The following is a 16,808-nucleotide window of genomic DNA, read 5'->3' on the forward strand; positions in this document are numbered from 1 at the left end:
GTGCTCTTGTCCGCTCACCCCCGTGCTCCAATCACCCCCCCTGCGCTCCGATCCACCCTCCCCCCGTGCTCCGTTCCACCCCCCGTGCTCCGTTCCACCCCCCCGTGCTCCGTTCCACCCCCCCGTGCTCCGTTCCACCCCTCCCGCGCTCCAATTCACCCCCCCGTGCTCCCACCCCACCCCATCATACTTACCGATCCTGCCGGGGTCCGTCCGTCTTCTCCCTGGGCGCCGCCATCTTCCAAAATGGCGGGCGCATGCGCAGTGCGACCGCCGAATCTGCCGGCCGGCAGATTCGTTCAAAGTGCATTTTGATCACTGAGATATAATCTATCCCAGTGATCAAAATAAAAAAATAATAAATGACCCCCCCCCCCCTTTGTCACCCCCATAGGTAGGGACAATAAAAAAATTAAGAATTTTTTTTTTCCACTAATGTTAGAATAGGGCTAGGGTTAGGGGTAGGGTTAGGGGTAGGGTTAGGGGTAGGGTTAGGGCTAGGGGTAGGGTTAGGGCTAGGGTTAGGGCTAGGGTTAGGGCTAGGGTTAGGGCTAGGGTTTCGGTATGTGCACACGTATTCTGGTCCTCTGCGGATTTTTCCACTGCGGATTTGATAAATCCGCAGTGCTAAACCGCTGCGGATTTATTGCGGATTTACCGCGTTTTTTCTGCGCCTTTCACTGCGGTTTTACAACTGCGATTTTCTATTGGAGCAGTTGTAAAACCGCTGCGGAATCTGCAGAAAGCAGCGACATGCTGCGGAATGTAAACCGCTGCGTTTCTGTGCAGTTTTTCTGCAGCATGTGTACAGCGATTTTTGTTTCCCATAGGTTTACATTGAACTGTAAACTCATGGGAAACTGCTGCGGATCCGCAGCGTTTTCCGCAGCGTGTGCACATACCTTTAGAATTAGGCTATGTGCACACGGTGCGGATTGGCCGCTGCGGATTCGCAGCAGTGTTCCATCAGGTTTACAGTACCATGTAAACATATGGAAAACCAAATCCGCTGTGCCCATGGTGCGGAAAATACCGCGCGGAAACGCTGCGTTGTATTTTCCGCAGCATGTCAATTCTTTGTGCGGATTCCGCAGCGTTTTACACCTGTTCCTCAATAGGAATCCGCAGATGAAATCCGCACAAAAAAACACTGGAAATCCGCGGAAAATCCACAGGTAAAACGCAGTGCCTTTTACCCGTGGATTTTTCAAAAATGATGCTAAAAAATCTCACACGAATCCGCAACGTGGGCACATAGCCTTAGGTTTAGGGTTGGAATTAGGGTTGTGGTTAGGGTTGTGATTAGGGTTATGGCTACAGTTGGGATTAGGGTTAGGGGTGTGGGGGGGTTAGTGTTGGAGGTAGAATTGAGGGGTTTCCACTGTTTAGGCACATCAGGTGTCTCCAAACGCAACATGGCGCCACCATTGATTCCAGCCAATCTTGTATTCAAAAAGTCAAATGGTGCTCCCTCACTTCCGAGCCCCGACGTGTGCCCAAACAGTGGTTTACCCCCACATATGGGGTACCAGCATACTCAGGATAAACTGCGCAACAATTATTGGGGTCCAATTTCTCCTGTTACCCTTGGGAAAATTAAAAAATGCTTGCTAAAACATCATTTTTGAGGAAAGAAAAATGATTTTTTTATTTTCACGGCTCTGCGTTGTAAACGTCTGTGAAGCACTTGGGGGTTCAAAGTGCTCACCACATATCTAGATAAGTTCCTTGGGGGGTCTAGTTTCTAAAATGGGGTCACTTGTGGGGGGTTTCTACTGTTTAGGCACACCAGGGGCTCTGCAAACGCAACGTGACGCCCGCAGACCATTCCATCAAAGTCTGCATTTCAAAAGTCACTACTTCCCTTCTGAGCCCCGACGTGTGCCCAAACAGTGGTTTACCCCCACACATGGGGTATCAGCGTACTCAGGAGAAACTGGACAACAACATTTGGGGTCCAATTTCTCCTGTAACCCTTGGGAAAATAAAAAATTCTGGGCTAAATAATTATTTTTGAGGAAAGAAAACGTATTTATTATTTTCACGGCTCTGCATTATAAACTTCTGTGAAGCACTTGGGGGTTCAAAGTCCTCACCACACATCTAGATAAGTTCCTTTCGGGGTCTAGTTGCCAAAATGGGGTCACTTGTGGGGGGTTTCTACTGTTTAGCCACATCAGGGGCTCTGCAAACGCAACGTGACGCCCACAGAGCATTCCATCAAAGTCTGCATTTCAAAACATTACTACTTCACTTCCGAGCCCCGGCATGTGCCCAAACAGTGGTTTACCCCCACATATGGGGTATCAGCGTACTCAGGAGAAACTGGACAACAACTTTTGGGGTCAAATTTCTCCTGTTACCCTTGGGAAAATAAAAATTGCAGGCTAAAAGATCATTTTTGAGAAAATAATTTTTATTTTTTATTTTCATGGCTCTGCGTTATAAACTTCTGTGAAGCACTTGGGGGTTCAAAGTCCTCACCACACATCTAGATTAGTTCCTTTGGGGGTCTAGTTTCCAAAATGGGGTCATTTGTGGGGGATCTCCAATGTTTAGGCATACAGGGGCTCTCCAAACGTGACATGGTGTCCGCTAATGATTGGAGCTAATTTTCCATTTAAAAAGCCAAATGGCGTGCCTTCCCTTCCGAGCCCTGCCGTGCGCCCAAACAGTGGTTTACCCCCACATATGGGGTATCAGCGTACTCAGGACAAACTGGACAAGAACATTTGGGGTCCAATTTCTCCTATTACCCTTGGCAAAATAGGAAATTCCAGGCTAAATCATTTTTGAGGAAAGAAAAATTATTTTTTATTTTCATGGCTCTGCGTTATAAACTTCTGTGAAGCACCTGCGGGTTTAAAGTGCTCAATATGCATCTAGATAAGTTCCTTGGGGGGTCTAGTTTCCAAAATGGGGTCACTTGTGGCGGAGCTCCAATGTTTAGGCACACAGGGGCTCTCCAAACGCGACATGGTGTCCGCTAACAATTGGAGCTAATTTTCCATTCAAAAAGTCAAATGGCGCGCCTTCCCTTCCGAGCCCTGCCGTGTGCCCAAACAGTGGTTTACCCCCACATATGAGGTATCAGCGTACTCGGGAGAAATTGCCCAACACATTTTATTATCCATTTTATCCTATTGCCCATGTGAAAATGAAAAAATTGAGGCTAAAAGAATTTTTTTGTGAAAAAAAAAGTACTTTTTCATTTTTACGGATCAATTTGTGAAGCACCTGGGGGTTCAAAGTGCTCACTATGCATCTAGATAAGTTCCTTGGGGCGTCTAGTTTCCAAAATGGGGTCACTTGTGGGGGAGCTCCAATTTTTAGGCACACGGGGGCTCTCCAAACGTGACATGGTGTCCGCTAAAGAGTGGAGCCAATTTTTCATTCAAAAAGTCAAATGGCGCTCCTTCCCTTCCAAGCCCTGCCGTGCGCCCAAACAGTGGTTTACCCCAACATATGAGGTATCAGTGTACTCAGGACAAATTGGACAACAACTTTCGTGGTTCAGTTTCTCCTTTTACCATTGGGAAAATAAAAAAAATTGTTGCTAAAAGAAAATTTTTGTGACTAAAAAGTTAAATGTTCATTTTCTCCTTCCATGTTACTTCTGCTGCTGTGAAGTACCTGAAGGGTTAATAAACTTCTTGAATGTGGTTTTGAGTACCTTGAGGGGTGCATTTTTTAGAATGGTGTCACTTTTGGGTATTTTCAGCCATATAGACCCCTCAAACTGACTTCAAATGTGAGGTGGTCCCTAAAAAAAATGGTTTTGTAAATTTCGTTGTAAAAATGAGAAATTGCTGGTCAAATTTTAACTCTTATAACTTCCTAGCAAAAAAAAATTTTGGTTCCAAAATTGTGCTGATGTAAAGTATACATGTGGGAAATGTTATTTATTAACTATTTTGTGTCACATAACTCTCTGGTTTAACAGAATAAAAATTCAAAATGTGAAAATTGCGATATTTTCGCCAAATTTCCGTTTTTATCACAAATAAACGCAGAATTTATTTACCTACATTTACCACTAACTTGAAGCCCAATATGTCACGAAAAAACAATCTCAGAACCGCTAGGATCCGTTGAAGCGTTCCTGAGTTATTACCTCATAAAGGGACACTGGTCAGAATTGCAAAAAACGGCAAGGTCTTTAAGGTCAAAATAGGCTGGGTCATGAAGGGGTTAATATCATGATATTATTTTCTGTAATAATCTGTTTAATCCATAATTTACAATTTGAAATGAAAAATATTGTAATCACCAGTCAGGTCTATTTCAAAGATTCTTTATTTCTGTATACAAATAAATATCGGGTTCAATGTTTAATTTTCTCATTTAACTCAACTTGAGCACGGCTTTAACCATTTCCCCAATGCCATCAAATATCTCGTGTAGCGGGCTGTTACTCATGAAGGCGCACGTCGTGACCAGCTTATTCTTCGCATCTATGTGGACTTCGTGGACCTGTTTGTTGACATGTTTACAGCCCAGCTGTTCAATGGCTCCTGCCGTTCCTGCATATGGCCACCTGCAGAATAGACAGAGGTCAGCAATTACATCAGTGACAAAACCAAGGCGACAACAATTCATGTAACTAAAGCTGACCATGCATAGTAGATGGGCGTATCATGCTTCAGCCTATTGTTTACAGGACAGACACTCGGTTGTGTCCTCCATGAGAAAAGCCGCTGAGTAAAATGTCTGGCAGTGGCTGATCTCAAGGAGAAGTTAATTGGCAGTCCAAAAAAAAAAAGTTTTTCTTCAAAACATGCCCGATCGACATCTTCAGCACAATCAATTGGACTGCTGCCGGCATACACATTAGTGTCCACTGAATCAGTCAATATTGATAAGTGCGGCCAGCATCAGTCTTATGTATATTGTGAAGAAGCCTTAAGTCTCTCCAAAAGGATGAGCACAAATCACAACTATTCCTTGCTGTGGATAAATCAGACAAAATCTGTAAATGTATAATAAAAGAATAATGAAAATATCTCTTAGAAAAAAAATAAAATATAAATACACACCCCAACTTTAATCCCTCCCTACCCTAGCACTGATGCTCAGGCTTTCCCACTGATCTTGATTTATTTTTCCTGGAGTGAGATGCTGTAGATCCATGTAGCCAGGGAATCTAACAGGTGATTAATGTTAGTTTGTGATTTTCCCCAATGACATTTCCTGCGTATAATTCCCCCCTAGCTTAAAGGGGCTGTTGAAGCTAGTTATCAGGGTTTTAACATGGGAAAAATCATGGATAAATATTCAGTAGGTAGAAGGATAGATAAACATTTGTTAGAGTCACTGACTTGTCACACTCTTTATCCGACCCAACCGTCACTTCACATCCTGGTAGAATTTTGGCAGCTAATACGGGTGAGATACAACACAAGCCAATGGGCTTCTTGGCATCATGAAATCCTCTTATAGCGTCTTCAATGGGTTTTATTACGGAGCAGTCCTTCCCTTGAGTCGCCCAAGTAGAAAGATTTTTAGCAACTCCAAAACCTCCTGGTAAAGAGGAAAAAAAAAAAAAGTGTAAGAAGTCTCTGAAGTACACAACGTATTCTTCTTACCATGGTTAGGATAATGCCATACAGTACCTGGTATGATGATTGCGTCAAATTCACTGACTTTTAGATCCTTAAGATCTTTCACGTTTCCTCTTGCAATGCGAGCACTCTCTGTTAGCACGTTCCGTTTCTCCTCGGAGGGTTGGCCTTTCACATGGTCCACCACGTGCATCTGGTCTATGTTAGGTGCAAATGCAACGTACTGTGGGAAATAGGAGAACGGAACCTCAAGTGAGCCAAACAAAGCTTCCATTGGTTATAGAAAGCAACATATTTAAGGAATATATTGCATTTTAGGAAATCATGTAGAACCCTATTAGACAAAAATTGTACTCGTATGACCATTTATTGACTAGCAGAGTGGCTCGCCGATGCCAGTTTTCAAGAACGCTTAGGTTTCTTCCTCAGTGATGGCACATTATTATATTGATAAGGTATTCTTTAACATGACATTTAGAGGAAAACCTTTCCTACAGTTATATTGTTTGAAGAAGGAATAAGTCTTAGACGAGGAGCAATGACATTTGTGCAATTCTGTTAGATATACTTCTAAGTCTAGTGTCCGTTTAAAGAACAGATCTATTAAAAGGCGTTATCAAGTTGTAATATTTATCTGAGGGTAAATAGTACTACTAATATTAAAGTGATGGTAAAAGGACATCTGCAAGGAGTTTGTATGTTCTCCATGTGTTTGGGTGGGTTTCCTCAAATCTTCTTCCACATGGCAAAGGCAAACTGATAGGGAATGAAGACTGAGCCCCAATGGGGATTATGACGATGTTTGTAACATGCAGTGGAATTAATGGCGCTACGAATGAATAAAATATATAAAGTCCTGGTCTACCTTTTTTTTTTTTTTACTTCACTATGCGTCAGCCATCACTACCATATGTACAGCACATACAGTGACATTACTGGTCTGCGTCTTCTGCCGTTCCCAGCGCTGCTCCGGTCCCTCTCCTGCATCATGTGACCGCAGCTCTTCCTCGCCGGCTCTCTCACACACCAGACCGTTAGTTCATCTGTTAATGCAAATCTCTGAGAGCCTCATAAATGTACACCGAGAAAGTGGCTTCTGGTCCACACAGAAGATGTGGTGTGAGGCGGATAGTCACAGCTGTGGGCATTTGATCCAGGAGAGGAACGAACCAGCGCTGGAAACGGCAGAAGACGGCAAATGGTATTTTATCTTATGAATGCACTGTACATACAGTGGGGCAAAAAAGTATTTAGTCAGTCAGCAATAGTGCAAGTTCCACCACTTAAAAAGATGAGAGGCGTCTGTAATTTACATCATAGGTAGACCTCAACTATGGGAGACAAACTGAGAAAAAAAAATCCAGAAAATCACATTGTCTGTTTTTTTAACATTTTATTTGCATATTATGGTGGAAAATAAGTATTTGGTCAGAAACAAACAATCAAGATTTCTGGCTCTCACAGACCTGTAACTTCTTCTTTAAGAGTCTCCTCTTTCCTCCACTCATTACCTGTAGTAATGGCACCTGTTTAAACTTGTTATCAGTATAAAAAGACACCTGTGCACACCCTCAAACAGTCTGACTCCAAACTCCACTATGGTGAAGACCAAAGAGCTGTCAAAGGACACCAGAAACAAAATTGTAGCCCTGCACCAGGCTGGGAAGACTGAATCTGAAATAGCCAACCAGCTTGGAGTGAAGAAATCAACAATGGGAGCAATAATTAGAAAATGGAAGACATACAAGACCACTGATAATCTCCCTCGATCTGGGGCTCCACGCAAAATCCCACCCCGTGGGGTCAGAATGATCACAAGAACGGTGAGCAAAAATCCCAGAACCACGCGGGGGGACCTAGTGAATGAACTGCAGAGAGTTGGGACCAATGTAACAAGGCCTACCATAAGTAACACACTACGCCACCATGGACTCAGATCCTGCAGTGCCAGACGTGTCCCACTGCTTAAGCCAGTACATGTCCGGGCCCGTCTGAAGTTTGCTAGAGAGCATTTGGATGATCCAGAGGAGTTTTGGGAGAATGTCCTATGGTCTGATGAAACCAAACTGGAACTGTTTGGTAGAAACACAACTTGTCGTGTTTGGAGGAAAAAGAATACTGAGTTGCATCCATCAAACACCATACCTACTGTAAAGCATGGTGGTGGAAACATCATGTTTTGGGGCTGTTTCTCTGCAAAGGGGCCTGGACGACTGATCCGGGTACATGAAAGAATGAATGGGGCCATGTATAGTGAGATTTTGAGTGCAAACCTCCTTCCATCAGCAAGGGCATTGAAGATGAAACGTGGCTGGGTCTTTCAACATGACAATGATCCAAAGCACACCGCCAGGGCAACGAAGGAGTGGCTTCGTAAGAAGCATTTCAAGGTCCTGGAGTGGCCTAGCCAGTCTCCAGATCTCAACCCTATAGAAAACCTTTGGAGGGAGTTGAAAGTCCGTGTTGCCAAGCGAAAAGCCAAAAACATCACTGCTCTAGAGGAGATCTGCATGGAGGAATGGGCCAACATACCAACAACAGTGTGTGGCAACCTTGTGAAGACTTACAGAAAACGTTTGACCTCTGTCATTGCCAACAAAGGATATATTACAAAGTATTGAGATGAAATTTTGTTTCTGACCAAATACTTATTTTCCACCATAATATGCAAATAAAATGTTAAAAAAACAGTCAATGTGATTTTCTGGATTTTTTTTTCTCAGTTTGTCTCCCATAGTTGAGGTCTACCTATGATGTAAATTACAGACGCCTCTCATCTTTTTAAGTGGTGGAACTTGCACTATTGCTGACTGACTAAATACTTTTTTGCCCCACTGTATATTACTAATAGCTAACAGATGGTGAAAGAACATGCTGGAACAGTACTATAAAGTTAGATTCAGTGTAGCTATTCTGGATATATCACATTTACTGCTTTCCATCTAGAATAATCCATTCATTGACCATTAGATACAATGTAAGCCTCTTCCTGCCCTCACTGAGTGTTGGCACATGGCTTCTCCTGTAAGATTTGGAGAAGTTCGGAAATGTAACTACAGAGACTTTCCTGTGACTGTTGTGTAAAGTTACATCACCAGAAAAAAAACTGTAACAAAGCTCAGTATTTGCTAAGAATCTGCGTTTTGCATGTGACCCCCACATAAGGCTTCACCCCTCCTCCACCTTACCTGTGCCCCATCTCTGCTCAGGTGGACAAACACTGCAGAGGACTCGTGGATCTCACTGCCATCATACACCCCACAGCCACAGAGGATCACGGCCACCTGCCTGCTCATGGTGAATACAGGGGAATGGAGACCTCAGGAGCAGAAGAGTCCAGATAATAAGGGAGAACTGCTGCTCCTGGGCTTTTATAGGCGCAGAGAAGGTGTCAGAGGAGGAAATGGGACCTGCCACTGTGTGATTTACATAAGGGAAGGTGGAGGAAGTTCCCAGGATGAGTAAGACCTGGGGGAGGAGGAGGAAGATCCAGGGGAGGAGGACTGGACACACAGGTTGCTCCAGTCTCATAAGCACAGTAGTACGGGCAATGTACACTGATCTCTCTGCTCTGCTGTAAGCATTATATGTACACCCCACCACATTAATGTAAAGTCAAAAACTTGTTTCTGATTTTGTTTCTCCAGTAAAAAAAGCACCGGTACCTTTATAAATATAAGGAAAATCTGCAGACGAGGTTAAAAAATATTGAACTAGAGATATGTCCAGCTCACCGTAATAGACATCCTTAAGCTAGGTTCACATTGCGTTAATGGGTTAACACTAACGGACTGCGTTGCACGGCGAAAATGTCGCAATTAACGCCGTGCAACGGGTCCGTTAGCGCACCCATTGACAGCAATGTGATTTCTGTCTGTAGCGCATCTCTAGCGCATGCCATTTTTAGGCACGCGCTAGCGATGTGCCATTCTTTTGTGACGGACCTCGGACGCTGCTTGCAGCGTCCGAGGTCCGTCCTGTTATGATCTGGTAATTCAGTACCACAATAGACATAGAAGTCAGAGCACATACAGTGACCTGACAATAACGCAAAAACATAGAACGAGCTCTGAGACGTGGGAACTCTGCTGACCGCAATCCCTAATCCTCTCCAACCACACTAGAGGCAGCCGTGGATTGCGCCTAACGCTCCCTATGCAACTCGGCACAGCCTGAGAAACTAGCTAGCCTGAAGATAGAAAATAAGCCTACCTTGCCTCAGAGAAATACCCCAAAGGAAAAGGCAGCCCCCACATATAATGACTGTGAGTTAAGATGAAAAGACAAACGTAGAGATGAAATAGATTTAGCAAAGTGAGGCCCGACTTACTGAACAGAGCGAGGATAGGAAAGATAACTTTGCGGTCAACACAAAACCCTACAAACAACCACGCAAAGGGGGCAAAAAGACCCTCCGTACCGAACTAACGGCACGGAGGTACACCCTCTGCGTCCCAGAGCTTCCAGCAAGCAAGAAAAAACAAATAAGCAAGCTGGACAGAAAAAAACAGCAAACAAATAGCAAAAGCGGAACTTAGCTATGCAGAGCAGCAGGCCACAGGAACGATCCAGGAGGAAACAGGTCCAATACTAGAACATTGACTGGAGGCCAGGATCAAAGCACTAGGTGGAGTTAAATAGAGCAGCACCTAATGACTTCACCACATCACCTGAGGAAGGAAACTCAGAAGCCGCAGTACCACTCTCCTCCACCAACGGAAGCTCACAAAGAGAATCAGCCGAAGTACCACTTGTGACCACAGGAGGGAGCTCTGCCACAGAATTCACAACACCAACGCCGAACACCGGCCCTAAACAAACATTGTGTTAGGGCAATCCGTTAAGCGCATAGCGCTAGCGGATTGCGCTAACGCAATGTGAACCTAGCCGGTGTTTGTAGCACAGGAGCCGCTGCGTCAATGCGCAAAGCAATCACAAAACAAGAAAATCCAGCTCAACAAACTTGTGAACAAACTTCTTTCTTTATTCACCAAAAGTGCTGAGCAGAGGGTAAAACAGCAAGTTGTTAGTAACATGATATGCAACATTGACGTGTTTGAGGTGGCTACGCACCCTTAATCATGATGATAAACTTACAAGTGTGTGGTATTCGGCACCGCTCTCGTCAGTTGTCAGTTCACAGAAGAAAAACTTAAGATTATAAAATATTACTGAAAGCAGCGCATCGAATACAATAGCAGAGTACAAGAGACAAAAGCTTTTATCTCCAAATTGAGAATTTTGTTAATGACCGATCGACTTTGGCAGAGATTTCTCTGATAAGATTTATGACAAAAATCAAAACGACAGTTACTCCTTAAGAAAAATAAACTACTTGTATTTTTTAATTGCGTTTTGAGAGCATTTTTTGTTGCATTTTTGACACTGCGCTCTCTGTCTCTTCTTGGTGTGTCATGTTATAATTAACATTGCTTTGCTTTTCTTGATACGTCCTAGTATTTGGCTTTGACAACACTTTATTGATTCACTCATGTCTGGATTACGTGTATTTTTTATGCTTTTCCACTGCAGACATGCACTGAAAGTACATATGTGTTTTTTACCTGTGGATTTTCCGCATTTAATGCAAGTCTATGGGGAAAATCCACACAGAAAACTCAGTGTACTCGCAAGATAAATTGACATCAGGGCCGGCTCCAGGTTTTTGAGGGCCCCGGGCGAAAGAGTCTCAGTGGGCCCCCCCCCTTTAACACATACCCGATTTATGATGCACAGATATGGCAGAGAAATGTATAGTACAATGCCAGATTTCACTTCTTACATGAGTGACAGCTATTGTAAATTCTGCAGTGTATATATACAGGACAGGAGGAGTGGTACTGTGCAGTGTATATATACAGGAGGAAAGGTGCTGTGCAGTGTATATATACAGGAGAGGTGCTGTGCAATGTATACATACAGGAGGAAAGGTGCTGTGCAGTGTATATATACAGGGGGAAAGGTGCTGTGCAGTGTATATATACAGGAGAGGTGCTGTGCAGTGTCGTGTGCAGGGCGTTGTTGTATCAGAAAATCTTTTCTGTTTTGAGTTTTTCTATGAAACAAAGACTTTTCTACATAAACAACGTTGTTTGGTTTTGCGGCCCTAACAGATCTGTGCTACAAAGTAACATCGCTCGGGCATTAATGAGGGACCTGATGCTGAATCCTTTCCACAAACCCTAATGACCCAATTAGTGCCCCGTCATTAGAAGCTCATTAAACGCCTCCCTGTCCCGAGCAATCATGTACAGTATGGGGGGATCCTGCAGCCCACCCGTGACTGCTCCATACCATACACTGCCCTCTGTCGCTCTCACTATTATCCTGTGCATTTCTCCTTCATCGTTACCCCACTACAGAGTAGCAGGGCAGCCAATGTCACCCCCTCCCGGACCCTAATGGCAGCAGGAAATGTCTGCTCCTCTATTGGGTTGGAACCTGATTTAATCAAGGAATAATGTGGATTTGTTGCCGGTGGCTGCAGGGGAAGGGTTAAGTGATGCCATGTCCTTGGTGGGAGCAGTGGCAGCTGCTGGGACCTGGACAGACACAAACAATGTTGCTGTGACTGCACAGTGTGACCTGGAGGAGAGAAGCTGAGACTCCGGAGCAGAAATCACCCACATGCCAGCACTAGGCAGAGTCCCTCCAGTCACCAGCATGGGGCCACGGGGCCCCAACCTACAGCCCACATGGCAGCAGCTCCCCTTCCTCCTGGCATCTGGTTAACCCCATTTATGCGGGTCAGATTGTTATATTTAAGGTTTAGCAATAACCTTCATACAGATGGGAAGGGGTTAAGCTTCTTCCTACCCCACTGTTGCAGGTTTGGTGCAGCATGCATGTATTCTGGGTGAGCTGGGAGAGCTGGGTGGCTGCAGGCTGCACCCCACCAGCTGCTCCTCCAGACATCACCCACATTTTTAGGCAGCAGAGACAGACAGCAGCAGACTGAGCCACAGGACCAACTGCAATTATTGCTGGATACCTTTGCACTCTGGTAGGACGAGCTCCTCCGGAATCTTCCTGATAAGTTCAGCTCAGCAGCACTGTCTGCAGCCAGCCAGGGGCCAGAGCAGAGAACTGCTCTCTCCGCCCACAAACAGTCGCTGGCTGCCTTCTCTTAACCCCTATGTGTGCCTGCCTGGCTGCACTGACTGAGTGAGAAGATGCTTGTGTCAGAGCTGGCACATAGGGGTTAAGAGAACGCAGCCAGCAGTGACTTTGTGGGCGGAGAGAGCATGTTATCTCCTGCTCTGCTCTCCCAGCTGCTAGTGGGCCCCCCTTTCTTCCCAAGGCCCCGGCATTTGCCCGCTGTGCCGGGTGCTGACGCCGGCCCTGATTGACATGCTGCAAATTTGAAACCCGCACCGCAGGTCAGTTTATGCTGCGTTAAAAAGAAGCCCAGTGGGCAGGAGATTTCTATAAATCCCATCCACTTGTCTGGAACTGAGACGCAGCGTTTTTGATGCACCAAAAACACCAAGTGTCAAAAACTCGTTGTGGGTACACATCCTTTAAGAGTAAGTAAATTTTTATTTATTTATATATATATATATATATATACACATATATATACGTGTGTCAGTGGCTCCGGTACGTGAGGAAACTGTCACCTCACGTACCGGAGCCACTGACGTGTGAAACCGGCCGTAAAGGTTATGTTCAGACTTAGGTCGGGGTCACACTTGCAAGTGCAATGCGAGAAACTCGCGCATCAATACCCGGCACACCGCCACGGAGCGTTCAGCGGCATAGAAATACATGCAGCCACACACTATGGTCCTGAGTGCCAGGTATTGATGCGAGTTTCTCGCATTGCACTTGCAAGTGTGACCCCGGCCTTTCATGGGTGCGAGTGAGCAGAGCCTCGGCCGAATCTCTGTGCCAATCACAGCATGATGCCATTTTGCTCGCATGCCGATTTGGCATGAGAAAATAATCGCAGATTTGAGCTGCCCCACAGAGTAACACTGCGCTGAGCGCTAGGTGATGTTTTATCGCATATCACTTGACCATATTGTACGGTAGTGTGACTCCAGCCGAACAAAAAAACACTGCACAAATGCAATTTGTGAACATACCCTAAATTCTCACAATGAGTGTTGGTGTATTTTTTGATGTTGCAGATTATTAGCTGCATTAGTATGCAAATTGCCTCTTCAGAGAAAAAGAGGACTTAAACTCTATTAGGCTACTTACGATTTGTTGTTTTTGAGTGCGCTTTTTATATGCGGTTTTATCGCTTTCTTTCTGCTGTCGTTTTTATGTCTTTTTGGTATGTTGTGTTTTAAATAAAGCTGCTGGGATTTTAAACAAAACTGTTTTGGATACTTCTTATTACTTAACTTTTATTGATAAAGTCTTATATGGATTACATTACTTTTTAGTGCGCTTCCAATACGTAAACGCGCTAAAAACACAAATTATTTTTTTAACTGCGGATTTTCCTCATCTCATGCAAGTCTATGGGGAAAATCCACAAATAAAAAGCATATGTACTGCAAGAGAAATTGACTTGTTGGGGATGTCTATAACTCCCATCTACTTTACTGGAACTGCAATAAGGCCACGTTCACCCGCTCTGTATTTGGTCAGCTTTTTACTTCAGAATCTGTAAGCGAAAACCAGGAGTGGAACAATCAGAGGAAAAGTATAATACAAACACGTCACCACTTCTGTATTTATCACCCACTCCTGGTTCTGGTTTACAGAAACTGAGGTAAAAAAAAATCTTGGCTTAAAGCTACATCCGCATGATGAGTTTCTGGTGAGTTTTTGATGCTGCGTATTTTTGCGGTGTCACAAACGCAGCATCTTAGGCTATGTTCACACATAGCGTCCTGTCCCTGCGGGTTCTCCCGCAGCGGATTTGATAAATCTGCAGGGCAAACCCGCTGCGGTTATCCCTGTAGATTTATCGCGGTTTGTCCTGCGGGTTCCGCTGCGGGATTTTACCCCTACTATTGATTCTGCATATGCAGCAATATGCAGCATCAATAGTAATGTTAAAAATAATAAAATCATGATATACTCACCCTCTGACGTCCTGATCTCCTCGGCGCTACAGGCGGCGGTCTGGTTCCAAAGATGCTGTGCGAGAAGGACCTTCGTGACGTCACGGGAAGTAAGCGGATCAATGCATTTCTATGGGTGCAGAATCGCTGCGATTCTGCACAAAGAAGTGACATGCTGCGGGTTGTAAACCGCTGCGTTCCCGCGCGGTTTTTCCCGCAGCATGTGCACAGCGGTTTGCGGTTTCCATAGGGTTTACATGTTACTGTAAACGCTATGGAAACTGCTGCGGACACGCAGCTACAAAATCGCCGCGGTTCCGAAAATCACACACAAAAACGCAATAAAGTATCTAATAAGTGCAGAATTCTGAAACTTCAAAAACTCTCCAAAATCTCATCGTGGGAACGTAGCCTTATACGCTGCAGTTTTTACTCTCATTGTGGGAACTTAGCCTCAGGGAAGCTCAGACGAGCATTTTATATGGATGTGTGTTGTTTGGGTGTAAGGCTGCCGTCATACTAGCAGTATTTGTAAGCCAAAACCAGGAGTGGGTGATAAATGCAGAAGTGGTGCATATGTTTCTATTATAATTTTCCTCTAATTGTTCCACTCTGGTTTTGGCTTACAAATACTGATGTAAAATACTGACCAAATACTGCTAGTGTGATGGCAGCCTAAATTGGATTGCACAGTGACTGGTGTTAAGGTACCGTTACACTAAACGATTTACCAACGATCATGACCAGCGATACGACCTGGCCGTGATCGTTGGTAAGTCGTTGTGTGGTCGCTGGAGAGCTGTCACACAGACAGCTCTCCAGCGACCAACGATGCCGAGGTCCCCGGGTAACCAGGGTAAACATCGGGTTACTAAGCGCAGGGCCGCGCTTAGTAACCCAATGTTTACCCTGGTTACCATTGTAAAAGTAAAAAAAAAAAAAACACTACATACATTCCTGTAACGTCCCCCGGCGTCAGCTTCCCTGCACTGTGTAAGTGCCGGCCGTAAAGCAGAGCGGTGACGTCACCGCTGTGCTCTGCTTTACGGCCGGCCAGCGCTGACACAGTCAGTGCGGGAAGCTGACGCCGGGGGACGTGACAGGAATGTGAGTATGTACTGCTTTGTTTTTTTTACTTTTACAATGGTAACCAGGATAAATATCGGGTTACTAAGCGCGGCCCTGCGCTTAGTAACCCGATATTTACCCTGGTTACCAGTGAACACATCGCTGGATCAGCGTCACACACGCCAATTCAGCGATGACAGCGGGTGACCAGCGACCAAAAAAAAAGGTCCTGATCATTCCCAGCGACCAACGATCTCCCAGCAGGGGCCTGATCGTTGGTCGCTGTCACGCATAACGATTTCGTTAACGATATCGTTGCTACGTCACAAAAAGCAACGATATCGTTAACGAAATCGTTATGTGTGAAGGTATCTTTACTCTATAGAGATGGTTCTGATAAGCACAACACTCAGACACTCAGGAGGAGACAGGAGATGACCCTTTAAGTGCCGTAGGCTCCGTTCCCATGAGCTTTTGATGTTGTAGATTTTCTGAAGCATAATGAGTAGATTACGTTACTTGTGTTTATTTTTTTTGCATTTTTGAGTGCGTTTTTTTTTACATGTTTATCTTGCGCTTTTGATGCTGCGTTTTTTGTCTCTTATTGGTATGTCATGTTTTAAATAAAGCTGGTTTGTTTTTGATACTTCCTGGTATTTGGCTTTGACAAAACCTTATTGACACAGTTATGTGCGGATTACATGCGTTGTTAGTGTGCTTCCGCAGCCATGAGATGCCATTTTGAGAACAGGAGTGCTGTGCAGTCTGTGAAGAAGCAGCTTACAAGTACACGAGGAGAACCTGTCATACTGATATACAGGTAAGGCTACGGTGAAATGACGGTATATTTTCTCATCTGAGAGAATCGGGCCGATTATGCTAATCAAACTCTGATCAGTGTGAATTAAGTGTGCTCCGATTTTCTCTGATGCTTTTGAAAGTGGAAAAAAAAATCTTTACTTCTGCATTTTGTCAGTTTGTGAAAATCGAGCTGCACTGAGATGTCTTCCAAGTGTCCGAGTGTGGTCCGATCTTTTCCACGGACCCACAGACTTGCATGGCCGAGTCAGATCCAAATATTGGATGCAAATCGGGCATGCGGTAAAATATCGACATGTGCACGGCACCACAGAATAACATTAGTGCAAGTGCAATCCGA

General features: G+C 44.6%; 1 protein-coding gene across 1 annotated transcript; it reads right to left on the minus strand.

Annotated features, from left to right (window-relative positions):
- Positions 1 to 4,278: 4,278 nt before the first annotated feature.
- LOC138662113 (glutamine amidotransferase-like class 1 domain-containing protein 3, mitochondrial) lies at positions 4,279 to 9,002 on the minus strand. The gene is made up of 4 exons (XM_069747254.1): positions 8,750 to 9,002; positions 5,613 to 5,784; positions 5,319 to 5,520; positions 4,279 to 4,537 (listed from the first exon to the last, which is right to left on the minus strand). The coding sequence occupies exons 1-4, from the start codon at positions 8,855 to 8,857 to the stop codon at positions 4,345 to 4,347; spliced, it is 675 nt and encodes a 224-aa protein (XP_069603355.1). The 5' UTR covers positions 8,858 to 9,002; the 3' UTR covers positions 4,279 to 4,344.
- Positions 9,003 to 16,808: the final 7,806 nt, after the last annotated feature.

This window comes from Ranitomeya imitator, chromosome 2, assembly GCF_032444005.1.
Source record: "Ranitomeya imitator isolate aRanImi1 chromosome 2, aRanImi1.pri, whole genome shotgun sequence".
Classification (NCBI taxonomy): Eukaryota; Metazoa; Chordata; class Amphibia; order Anura; family Dendrobatidae; genus Ranitomeya; species Ranitomeya imitator.

What these genes read in the sequence shown, in the direction of transcription:
- LOC138662113 (XM_069747254.1), bottom strand. Translation starts at nt 8,857, where the DNA reads ATGAGCAGGCAGGTGGCCGTGATCCTCTGTGGCTGTGGGGTGTATGAT. An exon ending in TGAGCAGAGATGGGGCACAG is followed by an intron (nt 5,785 to 8,749) that starts GTAAGGTGGAGG and finishes TATTTCCCACAG; the next exon opens with TACGTTGCATTTGCACCTAA. An exon ending in TGACGCAATCATCATACCAG is followed by an intron (nt 5,521 to 5,612) that starts GTACTGTATGGC and finishes CCTCTTTACCAG; the next exon opens with GAGGTTTTGGAGTTGCTAAA.